Genomic DNA, 14,475 nt, shown 5'->3' with positions numbered 1-14,475 from the left:
ATTAACCTTCATACATCGGATTACAGACACCAAAATAACAGACACTCACAGTAATTGATTTCAAGCATTACAGCAAATTTGCATTTGCCACTATTAGTGTCATTATGGTAGTCTTGAATATATAAAGAGAGAACCTTTTTTCCATAATGTACACTTGAAAAAAAAAACATATCAAAAGTAATAAAAAGTTAGGTCTATACCTCCAACTCGTAGAGCTCCTTGCCCTGAATGGTGGTCCCCGAGTCTCCCTCCTCACTGTTCATGGAACGCATCTTTGTGATCTCTGCTGCCAAACGGTTGTTCAGCTCCTAGAAACACAAACAACTACGGTCTTAGTTCAATACGTAAAGGAAAGCTTCAGCACCAGGGAACCTTGACATGATGTGCATGTACATGGATCACATAAATGTCGAGGTTGGCAAGTAGCGGTTTCCTCAAGGGGGGAATGCGTGTGAGCAGCCGGGTTGCGTGTGAGCAGCCGTGTTGTATGAGTGGAGTGTACTGTATCTGCGCACCTGATTGTGTGCATTGAGCTCCTGGTTCTCTCTCTGACACTGCCTGAGGGCCTGCCTCTCGGCCTCCAGCGCCTGGGCCAGGTGGGCGTTCTCCAGGCACTTCTGGGAATACTGCTCCGACAGCACCTCGATCTCCCGCTGGAACGAACACAGCTCCTCTCTGAAACACAACATGATAAGACACAGAGACATTGGGAGAGTTCAAACAAAGCTACAGCGACATAAATTATTAATTATAAATTCTCTGACCTGCCTTTGGTTTAGTTCACACTTTGAGCCTGAATGAGGTTGATTGATGTCTGATTAGGAGCATACAGTGGGACAGAATGGCAGAGAAATTACGGGGAAATACAATGTCCCACAGATCAGACTGGAGTCCGGTCTGTGGGACATTGTAATTCCATGTTTGGCAGGGTCATATTTTGCTACCTCAGTCATCTGTTGTCTTGGTTACAGCTGGCAAGCAGCAAACTAATAGACCTTCTTTCTGCCCAGTTGCTATTCAGACGTAGACAGCTTTCGGTTTCACAAAGCCGGATCAGTAAGTTAGCCCAGAAAACACAAACCATGGTTCTGGTTCCAAGGAAGGGCTCCACTAAAATATTGAGAATATTTGGGGTTTTACAACTATGTTTCACGCTTACAGTTTTCAATCAGATCGTGATAATGTTATAAAATTAGGGAAACTCAATTTTCCATGGTCTTGACCTTAATGAATGCTCAGGTTTTCTGATGGGAATCTCATGTGGCAGGTCTCAACACCTGCAGCTCCCCAGGTGATGTGGGGTGATGTGTTATAGCATGCAGAGGACAGGCAGGTGAGAAGTCAACACCCAGTATGTCTGTCTGTCTGCTTATGTCGCAACTAGACATATGGAACACCATAAGAAACTGGGGATATTAACATCTTATTATTGCCAAATTCAAATTAAACAAGTCATCCTATAAATAAGCAAAGGCAAGAGGAACCAGCTAGTTTGACTCAAACACACTATCAAAAACGAAACAACAGATGTGGGGAAAGCTTTTCAGGGGCCTGATTACATCAAACAGCAGGAGTAATGATCTAAGGACCACTCACCACAACCACCACCACAACATCCGAGTTAAAATGAGAACTTCAACAGGGACAAGCACATAATTTTTACTTTTTGGGCCCCTTGATCAACTGTATCCTACCACAGGATACAGTACTGGAGCAGTGAAGGAAGCAAGCTTACTCGTGCTGTCTGCGAATCTCCTCTATGTCTGCGTTCTCTGTGTTGTTGTTGGCCTTGCGGGCCTTGTCCAGCTCCTTCTCCAGCTCTGACCGGTGGGCATTCTTCATTGCTTCAATTGCTATGGCAACAACAAAAAACAAATTGTTTTATTGAGTGGAGAACCTGCATACTCTTAAATGTGTAACCACTTTCACCGCTGAGCATAATAACCCTACGCTGATGTGTCCAATGAGAAAAAATAAATAAAGAACATGGCAATAAGATGGTCTACTGTATGCTTAGCGAAATCACATTATTTGCTTAGTGAAATCACATTATTTACTAGTCAGTAATTCCTTCAGTTCAGCTGTCTGTGTCTAATGTCTTAAGTAAGATTGGTTCTTTATCCCAGGTTCTATTTACCAGCTATGGTTGCTGCCGTCTCCTCAGCCAGCAGCCGCTCTTTCTCCTCATGGAGATTCTCCAACTCTCTCTGGTGCTTTCTCTGGAGCTCATCTACCACCTTCTGGTGCGACTCCTCCATGGCAGCGAAGCCCCTCTCGCAGGTGGCCTACAATACATAGGAGGGTTCAGAGGTAACAGTTGAGCATACAGGTCATCTGTGACGGGACCAACAGGTTCTTCTGACCAATCCGAGCTGGGATGGGATGGAAAACCCCCTGGGCCCCACACAGAAGTTATTGCTGATCATCATCTGTTTAATAACAAGCTACAGCCTGTTAGCCACGAGCAAGATGAGCCTGTATGAGTACAAAGGAGGTTAAGAGAAAGGCAGAGAATACATCGGAGTAACGCGCAAGCAGTGAGAGAAGTGGGTAATACAAAAACATAAACGGTCCCGCGTCGAAATCTTTGATGGAACGCTGGATTAAGCCTTGGCCATAACAAGATGATTAATTGTGTGTGTGTGTTTGTGTGTGCGTGTTGTGGATGGGGGGGGGTAGGTCAGACGCCTGGTCGGCATGAGATATTTTTGGTCTGCCCGTCTGTGTCGAATTATGCAAGACTGGCAAGTTTGTATTTACACCTTTGGGTGGTATGGAGAAGGGGGAGGGTGAAGGTAATCCTAATCAACACGCTTTTAGAAAAGAGCCATTCACAGAGCTATTATAATTACAGTGCATGTTTCCACAAGAGGAGATTTGAATGGCCTTCCGACTGGCTTGACCCCAAACCTAGGCCTACATCCGTCCCCTATTCACTGCTGCTAATCTGAGGACCCAGTCAATGGTGGTGCCCTGGCCTGTGCTCCTCCCTCTCTGTAGCAGTTAAACAGGCTGTAGCCCCAGTCTATTTTCATAGGGATAAAAGTCCTGAGAACTCCGAGTAGCGCAGGAACTGACTGTGAGAGACTGAGTGAGCCAATTCTCTCCCGCTGGGCATATGGAGACTCTCTGGTCTGACATCACAGCAAACAGCACCTGCACTTTGTTTACTGTTGATACAGACGTGGCTATGCGTGCGTGTATGTGTACCATAGCTCATATCCTGTTTGAGGAGTGCAATGGGATGGCTTTCTGCTTAACCAATCCAGACTATTTCTGTGCAGTACCTTAGTAATGGTGAGGATTAAGTAAATTAAATGGTCAAACTAATTATTTTCATACATTTCAGAGTGAATGGAAGTGAATCCAATCACGACAAACATGACTGTATAAACCTTCAGCTCAATGTAATGAAATCAGTTGACAATTTTACTGTTATTATTTCCTCATGTCAGTTATCTAAATTTTAACAATAGAAAATGAAGACCTTAAAAGGGGAGGTGAAGACAAACCTAGTTCTGTAGGTGAAAAAATCTTGGTTATGGGCAAATAAATAAATATATAAAAAATCTATCTATTTGTTAAAAATATACTTTCTATATGTATTATTCGAGACAGTTCAATTCATTTCATATTAATCCGAGCCAAGAAGGGTGAAATGTTATAGTTAGCACAGCTAAAATGAAGAGAGATTAGACAAATTCATGCATTGTTGTCATGTTGGAATAAAGGATAAATACATTAAATAAATAAATCATGGTTTAAAAAATCTGCTTTAGCCTCTAAAAATGTTCATTTAAATAAAATGAGGAAAAAAAGGGTCAACCCTTTTGCCAATACCAGAGTAAAAGACTGGATTAATAAGCACACTAGACTAACACAAGAGGAACTCATTTCATATTGATATAGCCTCAAATGACTGGCTCCACCAAAATTGTGTTACAGAATCTTACAGCTTCAAATGAATGATAAATGTCAAATCTTGGTTACTTGAGACTCGAGTAATCAATAAAAACGTCCACAAAATGGGTTCCTCAGTACACAACTACTGCAGCTTTAACGATCACATGCACTCAAGAGAGGGTTAGTGATCATGCAACAGAGGAAAACTGGTTTACAGAACAAAGAGCGGGAGTGAGGTGGGCGAGGTTAGGAGGGCAGGGTAAGGGGATGGGGGTCTGGGGTTTGCCACAAGGGAACACAAGGCGTCACGGATGGAGGACGGCAAGGACAGGGAGTGCTGCCACCTTCAGATTCTCCAGGTCTTTGGCATATTTCAGCCGCAGTGTCGTCGCGTCGCCCTGCTGTTCTCGTCGCCTCATCTCTTCGGTCATGACCGAGACCTGGGTCACCAGCTCCTGGATACGATCCTTGAGGGTAGATGCTGGAGGAGGAGCAGGATGCATGGCATCGTCCATGACCACATCAGACGCACCTGGGCTTGCTGGAGCCACTACGCGTCTCAGCTCCTCCATTTCACGCTCAAACTTCTCTAGGAGAACACTCCTGTCCAGCTCATGCTTCTTGGTCAGGTTCTCCATGCAGGTGGTGAGTGAGTCTATCTCTTTGATGTTTTCTTCGGAACTGAGGCGAAGCATCTCACCGGCCTTAGCAACTTCCTGCCTCAGATTTTCTGCTTCCTGCCCATATGCATCTTTGACCTCCCTCAGCTCCTTCCTATGTCTGGCTATCATGTCCTGAAGTTCAATGGCTTTATCCAGTGAGTCTATAGGCTGTACTTCAATCTGAATGTGAGTTAGTGACCCTGTGTCCCTTCTCACTGTTGCTTCAGACAGCTGATTCTGAAGATCTGTCAGTTGGGATTGTAGATCTTGTGTGAGCTCTCTCAGTTTAGGACAGTTTGCACAATCCAAGCCGCCATTCTGAATTTGTGCCTGCTTTTGCTGTAGCTCTAGGTTATGTTCATACTTCAGTCTAATGCTGACATAAGACAAGTGCGCTTCTCTAAAGGCATCTAAAATATATTCATAATCGTGTTTCTGCTGATCACCAGAGTTGAAACTAGCTAGAATCACAGACAGCAGCTTGTCATCCTTTTTTGACTTCAAGGTGGAGATTATTTGCTTTAGTAAATAAATCTTCTCTTCCAAGATCTCTCTAAGGTCATCCAGAATGAGAGCATTTGTTTCATTATTGAGCCAGCTATACATGTCCGAGATGCTTGACTCAGTCACAAACACCTTGCTATCAACTTCCATCTTTGCGTGAGGACAAATACTTCTAATCAAAAGCAACATGCTCCTCTCCGCCATCATACGTTCTGCCAGCAGCCTCTCAAAGCTTTGTATATTTCCTGCCTCATCCTCTGGTCTCTCTTCAGTGATACTCAATAGCTGGCTCCAGAACTCTGCTTCTAATACTAATCTCTTCAGATCTTTCTGACTCACGTTAAATGACGCAGCATTAGGACATCCAAGGTATTCTGTGATAAGTAAAGTGCTTTTCAAATCACTGAGCAGTTTCTCTACACTGACGTCTACTTTCGATAACATCTGCAATACTCGATTAAGTGCTTGAGCCTTTAACTCAAACTCTCTCACTACTTGCTCAATAAGTCCTTCTTCTGCATCCTGCCTCTCACCCACATGAATTACCTGTTCACCAACATGCAACTTGTCTTCTGTACCGGCAGTCATCTCTAACCCCAACTTATCTTTTAACATCCGTAGTTCATTTTCTGCCTCTAACAGCTTCTGACTATTGATTCTCTCAGATTCCTGAATTCTAGTGATTAGTTCACTGCTCTGTGCTTCGAGTTCTAAACAGCGTCGCTCTGTGGTCTGCAGGGCTGCATCTCTTTCAAGCAACCTTGCCTCCGAGGCTTCAAACAGCTCCTTGAGATTTTCTTTCTCTGATAGCATCTCGTCGTCATTATTTGACAATTGGAATCCCAGACCTTTCAGCGTGGCTTCCTTCAGCAGCAGTTTCTTCTCTGTGTCCTTCAGACTGTTCCCCAGCTCCTCCAATGTCACCAGAGCTTCATGAAGCCTCAGAGATTTGTCGTTTAGCTCCCTCTCGTAATACTCCCTGTCAATGGCATTGGCTTGGTTCTCTGCCAGTTGGGCCTTGACTCTATTCAGCTCCTCCATGATGAGGTAGTGCTGTTTGCTGCCCTGCAGGTCAACCAACTCAGCTTTCAGCCTGTCTATCTCTCTGTCGGCTTCAGTCAGCTGGTTCACCATTTCTTGATATCTTTGGTTCAGCGCCCCATTCTCGCTGGACAACAGCTCCACCCTCTGGGACAGCATAGCCACCGTCACCTCATTCATTTCCGAATGGTCTTCGATTTTCGAGATAGGACAGCGTGGGTTTTTTAAGCTTTCCAACTTTTGCCTCTGAACCTTTCCTACCATATCTTCCATGGTTAGCAGACGGGTTTCATAGCTGCGGATGCTTTCTCCTGCCCTGGCTAAGCTCTTCTTTATGGTCTCATTCTCTACCTCCTGTTGATATTTCCAGGTCTCAAAGAGATTCTGGAAGCTACTTTGTTCCATTACCTCATGACAGCAACTGTGTGACCGTAATAACTTCACCAAACCCTTAAGAGTCAGAGGGTTGCCAGATATCAAGTCCTCTAGCTCTTGGATTCTCTCTGTGCTATCCTGGAGCAAGAGGCTAACTGATTTTTGGATAAGTTCTGGGGGAGGGCTTTCCAGAGTGGGTGTTTGTGGGGGTTCAGAAAGATAAGGTTCCGTGATGGAGAGGTGAGAAAGTGAGAGGCCAAGCTGTGCCTGCATATTGCGCTTTTTCAGTTCTTGCAGCTGCAGGAGCTCTTTGGTCTCCTGGTACTTCTTTGTCAAGCTCTGTGCTTGAGAACTAACCAGTTCCGGCCTCTTCGTCTGGGGCGTCACATCAGCCTCCAGAGCTGGGTGCTCCAGCTTGGAAAAGGGGACCAGACAGTTGGTTAACACACAGCAGGGGACACAAAAGCTTGCTAATTGTTTCAAGGATCAACTAATTAATAATTTCCCAATTCTCCCTCTAGAATTAAACATTCCCAAATTATATGTTTAACTTCAGATTATGTTGATGAACAGCAATGATAAAAAAAAAAACATCATTCCAATTTTAATTAGGCCTAAATGATGTGAAAGCATAGAAAAGAGATTTAATGGCTGAGGTTAGTTAATCACGACAGAGCATGCACATTAAATGGTTAAAGGTTATTTCATGGGGTAAGTGATGCAGAATTAGTTTCAGCTGGATGGTTTACTGAGGGATGAGGGATGGAAGAACAAACCAAGACCAACAAAATATGTACATACATTTTCAGTTCTTTGCACCACCCATTCACTTTCACTAAACATAATTTTGTTGGTGGAGATGTTGGACTTCTGTTGTACCCAACTAAAGCATAGCTTAGACACGCATAAAATGTAATTGATAAGATTTCACCACAACCTTGAAAAACACTGGAATGTAATATCTCTGAAAAAAGACATACATATATTTTCATGAAAAACATATTCTACATATTTAAACTCATGGAAAAGTATCAAAACATATTTTTATAACATGTCTGAATGTCTATCTACGAAGTCTCCAAGTAAATAAAAAGATCACTCTTAAATGAAAACCTAGAAACATATCCACACGAACAAAGGGAATCAACCGGAAAAATAAAATTAAGCCATGGCATGGCTGATGACATTTGTTAAATAAAAAATAAAAAAGGATGGTCTATAGTAGTTAAAATAAAATGAAATTCTGACTTCCATGCAAATAATTAGACAAGCTGAGAGGTTATTTATTTAAAGCCAAACATTTTAATAGCCGAAAAGTATATTGCCATTGATAATGACGACCACAACGGTGGCGTTATTTGGCCCATAATAAATGTAATATTCAGCATATTAACTTCTAGCACATCATAAACTCTATCCTATACAAGCCTATCTATCACATAAATAAGAGATACGCTAGTAGAAGCCAAAGTAGTAATAAGGTCTCCATGTTTTTCTTCGCATGCAATGAACTCATGCAAAGGCACATATCTTTAGCAGTTCTGTAGAATTGAGGTCGGTCAGTTTGATGTTTTTCTTACCATAAAATACAACATGCAAAGATTGTTACAAAATGGAAGGAAAATACTGCTCAGTTCAGAACAAACCCAACAGGCCTTTTTAAGACAGTACAGTATAATACAGTACAGCACGGAAAACATAGCGACTAGTTAACTGATAACTCACCGGGGAGATGTAGCCTGTACGGAAGTCCTGCTCTCTCTCCAGGGCCGTTCGCAGCTGGGTTTCTAACTCCTGCTTGTGCTGGTTGGAGTCGACCAGCTGCTGGTGACAGCTGCCCAGTTGTATTTTCAGCTCTTCTACCTGGAAAGGTGAGTCAAGCCATACAAAATGTCATTGAAAGAAAAATGGTTAACTTGACTGAGCTTTGTTCCCCTTTTCCCACAGATTCTGCTACTCTCTTGGTGTAAACATACCCCTTTCTTGTAACTTTCCAACAGTTTCTCCAGCTCCGCTGCCTCTCTGGTGTGCACAGTTGAGGGCAGGGGAACTCGCCTCTCATCCCGTATGGGCGTCTTCTCAACCTGTTGCCAGTGCTGTTCTATCACCTCCTCCACCTGCTGTTGCGTCTCCACAGCCAAGGGACCTCCCACGCCGAGCTCCGTGTGCCCATCGCCCCCTCCACTCTCATAGTCCATCCTTCCTCCCTCGACAACGGCCGGGGGCTCTGCACATGTGCCAGTCACAGACTCGTACCTTTTTCGCCTCTCTTCCCTCCTGCGAGTCCGGTCGAGGTCTCCGAGGTCTGCCTGCAGGCCTTCGGCCTCCTGGGCCCGCTGTTGGGCCAGAGCCTGGGCGATGGGTCGGAACTCTGCCCAGTCAAAGGTCTTTGAGCGACCTTCCTTTCTGCGTTCCCGGGCCCGGCTCTTCTTGACGCCGGCTGCAGAATCTCGCTCCGTGGACGAGACCTCAGAGGAAGCAGAGTCCTGGGTGACGTCTGGTCTAACCAAACTGTTGTCCTCGGTCGAGCTGAATTCAGCAAAACAAAAGATTAAAAAAGGAATACTGAAATCCTCATAGCCCCAGTGCCCAGATCCAACCAGGGTTATCAATTAAACAATAGAACACAAGTATGTTATAATGAATTAGACATTTGCCTGTGATGCCGGGGACCCAAACTAGTGAAAATAGCAGAGCTTGTAGATCTGCTATTTTCACTACTTCTTAAACATTTTCTAATTTATAGAATTTTTCTTTTATTTAGTCATGAAATTTAGAAAAATCTTTGCATTTTTTGGGGGGGAAAACATTTTTTGAAAACGTTCTGAAATAATAATTAAAAACGAAATGTAGGAAACAAAAAATTAACGCACCCATAATAATGTTTCCGAGACCCACAAATGGGTCCCAACCCAGTGTTTGGGAAACAGCACTTTACTGTACACATTGCTAAGCAACTCGTATTAAGACGGTCAAACTGACCTGGCCACATCAGGAGCGGTGGAGGGTCTCACATTCTTCATGACCGCCTGGATCCAATTCCTCCGTATACCTGCCGTCATGGCTGACAGAGTGTGCATGCCCTCCTGGGTCTGAACATTGACAGTATGGGATACAGACAGTGTTGATTGAGACAGGAATATTTTATTTAGTTTTAGTCATAGTCTTTTGAATAAAATGAAATGTAGTTTTAGTCACGTTTTAGCAATCTGAAAAGGTTTAGTTTTGGTCGACTAAATATCACATGATTTCAGTTGTCTAAATCTACTGTTGATAGTGTCGACAAAAATGTATTTCGGCGGGCCTTGATGGCGTCCTAATGCCTGATTTTACACTTGATTGCATGCTGAAAATAGCCGATCTACAAGATCCCAGCGCGTTGCGATCTGCCATTTTCAGAGCGCAACTAAACATAAAATTACTTGTCTTTTAGTTCTACTTGATCTCTTCACCACTTGTCCCCCCCTAACATTTTAGCCTAGTTTTTATTTGCTGGCAAAATGTTTTCAATATATTTAGTTTTCGCTCATAGCTTTGTCATCATAGCTTAGTTAGTTTTTAGTTAGTTCTTATTTCGTTTTTGTCAGTGAAAAAAGGTAGTCAACATAGTTTTGGTCTACGGAAATCAACACTAGGATACACGGATGATCACTTAGGGCTCAACGGACAAACACACGATATGCTGAAATAACAAAATGTCTATTATATGAGAAAGGAGTTGACGCTCACATGTATTTGGAAACCATAGTTGCGTTGTGCCTGGTACTCTGTGACATTGTAGCAAGACGACAGGTCGATCTCACCATCCAGATCAGAAGCCTGAGGTGACACAAACATGAAACGTGACAAACATGTAATGTAACAATTGCCAAGATTAGCAAAAATGATTGGCAAGATTAATGGAAAAAGGTAAAAATAAGCTGCGTTACCTCTTCAGCGATGGAGTCCTTGTAGTATCGCAGGCTGTGATCTGTCAGCACAAACCAATATTTTTTCCACTGCAGAGTAGAGGGTGAACGAGAAAAGGCAGGTTACTCCAAGTTCAAAGACAGAATCATGTCAAAGCAATAGACCACATCGCAGAAGAACATAAAACTGCCAACTAGAGTAATGAAAAACTGACGAGATATTTGAGAAATTAGTCTGTTCATGTGTATAATCACAATATTCCCTCTGAGTCCGTAAAAGCAGCTACGAGATGCAGGGGGTTTGTAGCTCCTGCATGCCAACCCATCTCCCTGTCCATATGTTGTGTAAAAATGCATGTGCAAAGCCCCCTTGGGCTAGCTCTTTTAACTGTCCTCATTGAAGCTCTGACATCAAAGTCTGACCAGACCTCTGTAAAGGCCATATAATGGTACAGACATTCAAGTGCTTGGGCGGACATTTCAGATGTCGTTTGAACTAGCCACTTCTTTGAGAACTCAATCACTTCAATTCAAAGACATCAAAGACTTTCCAGTAACTTTCTTAGAGGACTCAATCACTTCAATTCAAACGACTACTGATTCAATATCTTTCTTGGATGACTCCATCTCTTCAATTCAAGTGACTGGCATTTCAATTCCCGACTTAGAACTGTTGACACAAAGTTAATGCATTGCATCACATTCAGCAACTACTTAAACTAGTTTGTTTTTATCGTATGAAAGAAACCCCCCGCACCCAATTTATGCAGTAGGCTTTGACACATATAGGGAGCACTCGATTTGGTGCACGCCACTGTAAACTATTCCTTTCACCACAGCTTGGCACGATGTGCAAGGTCAGTGGCTGTTCGGCACTTGCCAGTCTTGCTGTCGGCACACCAGGTGTGTAAAAACCTGCACGTATACAGGATGTGGAATGGACCAAAAGGAGCACTCCCCACAATGTTTTCCTTGGAATTGGCATAAACACTAAACCAAACATGGTTGTCTGTAGGCTAGTACCTGGCCTTGCTCGTCCAACTTCATCATCCAACCCTTTTTGAAGTTCAGCAAATCCGGCTAAAAAGAAGGATGGGGAAAAAGGGGATAGTGAGACACTGTACATCACCTTTAAGACTAAAAACACTGACAACATGTCATCATGCAAGACAAACTAATAAATTGTTAAAACGCTAATGTTGGGTTTTAACTTGTGTAGGCACTGAACCATCACACTGCGCTTTAAAAAGTAGAGGATGAGTTCAGTCTACTTACCTGCGGCTGTGGTACAGTTATAAACACAACAAACATATGAATTATAGGTATGAATTAGCCCAAACTAGAGCAGGCCTTTGAGCTTAAAATTTGAGCATCAAAAGGGCACAACGTCATCATTTAAAACAGGTGAACAAAATACTTGTCAGGTCAGCAGCAGACACAAACACATGCTCACTCAGCCGAGGGTAGAAGTTGACCCTACCAATGGCTTAGACAAATCTATAGGTTTGTTTTTAAAAATATGATCATCTTAAGATATGATCCGCTTGACAGGGGCAACTTCTGCCAATGTTGCTGCTGTTCTGCTGAGGTTGCAGTATCCGGTGCCCAGTTTTGTTGTAGTCTGCTGTGATTCCACACGGTGGGACAAAACACGCACGCACGCACACACATACACACATGTGATCAGTGCCCTCAGGAAGCAGTGGTAACTTGTGACATACAAACAACTCTTTGTTCTGTCGCTCTCCTAGTCTTCAAACACACAGAGACACACACAGACACACTTGGCAGAATGGGTGCTCCAAAATCACGCAGATGATAAAAGGCTGCACACAGAGATAGCAGGAGGATAACCTGGACAGGAGAGGGAGAAGAGGGGACTGTACAGCACCCTGCATCATGGACGACTGCCCTACAGATCCACACTCTCACACAACCACACCTAGGCCAAAGAAACACTAGCATTAGTCTGAAGTAGCTTCAGTACACAGGAAGCTACATTAGTGACAAATGCATCCTTAAATCAGCTGGCCCAACAGAGCTATAGGCTAAAGCATATAATGCTGCGACTACACAGTCCACATCTAATTGCCCTCTTTTCTGTCTTAATATAATTCCTCTGAATTTGTTAATTGGATAATTAACAGTAGCAGTAGCAGACAGATACAGGACAAAGATGTTAATGTCTCCAACCAAACTAAGAAACAGCTTCCCAAGCAAAGCTGCCATGAAGACAAAGGGCCAGCTTTGCTTTAAAAATGAATTCTCGATCTACTGAAACTGAAACCTTTCTCAATCTTTAATGGTTGCAGTTCTGTTCTGATCTGTTAGCCCTTCAACTAGGGGATCAGCTATTTTCGCAAAATTTCCACAACAAAGAATAAAACAGGGGTTAAGTGGTTACTCAGACTAATCGATGTAATTGATTATAATTAAATTGAAAACAAAAAGTTGTCAATTCGTTGATATGATTGGATTGATTGTTGTTTAATCTCAAAGGTTATCGACAGAATAATCACCAAGAACATAATCGATAGTTATAGCCCTAGCTTTAACCCAACAACAACAACAACCCAATGACCTCTTCTCAGCAACAGCCCTGGCATTGAATCTGACCATAGACTCTTCTTCACAGCTTAGGAGAACAACAGAGGTATTGTCTACAAAAGCAAAGTCTACACCCATCAACACTAACACACACACACACACACACGCAAACAACAGAAACACCTTGAGCAAATATCACCAGTTGATTAGTCTGGTTTATTCTGGACGAGTATTGCTTTGCTTTCATCATGTCAGATTTACGGTCTCCTCAAATTTCCCACCAGGGCACCTCTTTATGTCAGGTGATCAAGTTGGGGGAAATTCTGGAATCAGGTAGCAACACAAACGGCCGCCAAACAGAATTAAGCATCAACACAAGTTGTTAAAAACAGGGAGAAAATCCCTCCCAATTTTAAAATTCCGGGCTACAACGCTGGCGAATGAGCCAGCTGACCTAGCTGTGATGTATTGCTGATTGAGGGAACTATGACCCAACACCATGAAAAACTCTATTACTATAATGCTGTCTTGACTCGTGCGAGGCGTTCCTTTTAAAAAAAGGGGGAAAAAAAGAAAAGGCAATGTAAACCCATAGAGTCATTTTATATCCTGGTGGGGACTCACGGTGCCACAGACCGACCACTGTGCCAATAGTAGCTTAAAACAGGATCTGTCTGTATTGGTTACAAACGACATTGAAAGGATCATGTGAACTGTGATATGCGTACAAAAGAGGACCTTGGTATTCAAGGAGAGAGTAGGACAGAGAGCACTTACTGTCATGACAGACTCACTGGTCCGTCGGTCGAGGGACTTTGCTCTTCTCAGTGGAGGGAGGGTGGAGGGGAAGTCATGACCATGTTTCTGCTCCTGGAGAACACACGCGCGCGCACACACACACACACACACACACACACACACACACACACACACACACACACACACACACACACACACACACACACACACACACACACACACACACACACACACACACACACACACACACACACACACACACACACACACACACACACACACAATGATTATTTATTTTTTGCTCTTTGTTTTTTTAGTTTTTTTGTCATTCTTTTAAATCTGTGGGAATCAGATTCACCATAACAGATACAGGAAACGGTCCTGCTTTCCAGAGACATCTGAAAAGCAGGAAGTAACGCAATGTGGGTCAGGGTCTGGGTGGGAAAAGTGCGAAACCAGCCCTCAGAGCATGCGTAAATATCATGACAGCCAATGCCAACGTGCGTGTTTTCTGAGGCTGAACTCAGCACAGCACCGCACTGAACCAAAGAGAATGATAACACAGAATGCGCGCTGATAGCGCGAAGCAAAACAGGGCGTCTCTAACCGCAATCTGTGTATATAAGAGGGAGTGTTGCGCGACTGGATGTTTGACAGCAACAGTGGAGATGGACAGAATTCTAACACGGGCACAGAGTATGTGCGTAATAACCAGTGTTGTGCCTTTATCTTTCATCCGGAGGCAAACACTGAGCGGCAAAAACACAAAAAGCGGG

At 43.3% G+C, this 14,475-nt stretch overlaps 1 protein-coding gene across 3 annotated transcripts in view; it reads right to left on the bottom strand.

Annotated features, from left to right (window-relative positions):
• The window catches only part of LOC308303676 (myosin phosphatase Rho interacting protein), a 39,836-nt gene that overhangs the window by 3,492 nt on the left and 21,869 nt on the right, over positions 1 to 14,475 (bottom strand). The window contains exons 9-20 of one of the 3 annotated variants that reach the window (XM_080748131.1): positions 13,718 to 13,810; positions 11,417 to 11,473; positions 10,415 to 10,483; positions 10,215 to 10,304; positions 9,468 to 9,577; positions 8,462 to 9,014; positions 8,211 to 8,348; positions 4,248 to 6,899; positions 2,138 to 2,285; positions 1,736 to 1,853; positions 516 to 675; positions 201 to 308 (exon numbers count right to left, since the gene is read on the bottom strand). In XM_080748131.1, the coding sequence (XP_080604257.1) occupies positions 201 to 308; positions 516 to 675; positions 1,736 to 1,853; positions 2,138 to 2,285; positions 4,248 to 6,899; positions 8,211 to 8,348; positions 8,462 to 9,014; positions 9,468 to 9,577; positions 10,215 to 10,304; positions 10,415 to 10,483; positions 11,417 to 11,473; positions 13,718 to 13,810 (4,296 nt within the window). The remainder of the gene's footprint in view (positions 1 to 200; positions 309 to 515; positions 676 to 1,735; positions 1,854 to 2,137; positions 2,286 to 4,247; positions 6,900 to 8,210; positions 8,349 to 8,461; positions 9,015 to 9,467; positions 9,578 to 10,214; positions 10,305 to 10,414; positions 10,484 to 11,416; positions 11,474 to 13,717; positions 13,811 to 14,475) is intronic. The other 2 variants (XM_080748132.1, XM_080748133.1) reach the window with 2 other exon arrangements.

The sequence above is a fragment of the Nannobrachium achirus genome (genome assembly GCF_963921795.1).
Source record: "Nannobrachium achirus genome assembly, chromosome: 18".
Taxonomy (NCBI): Eukaryota; Metazoa; Chordata; class Actinopteri; order Myctophiformes; family Myctophidae; genus Nannobrachium; species Nannobrachium achirus.
This window is presented reverse-complemented; position numbering and strand designations above follow the sequence as displayed.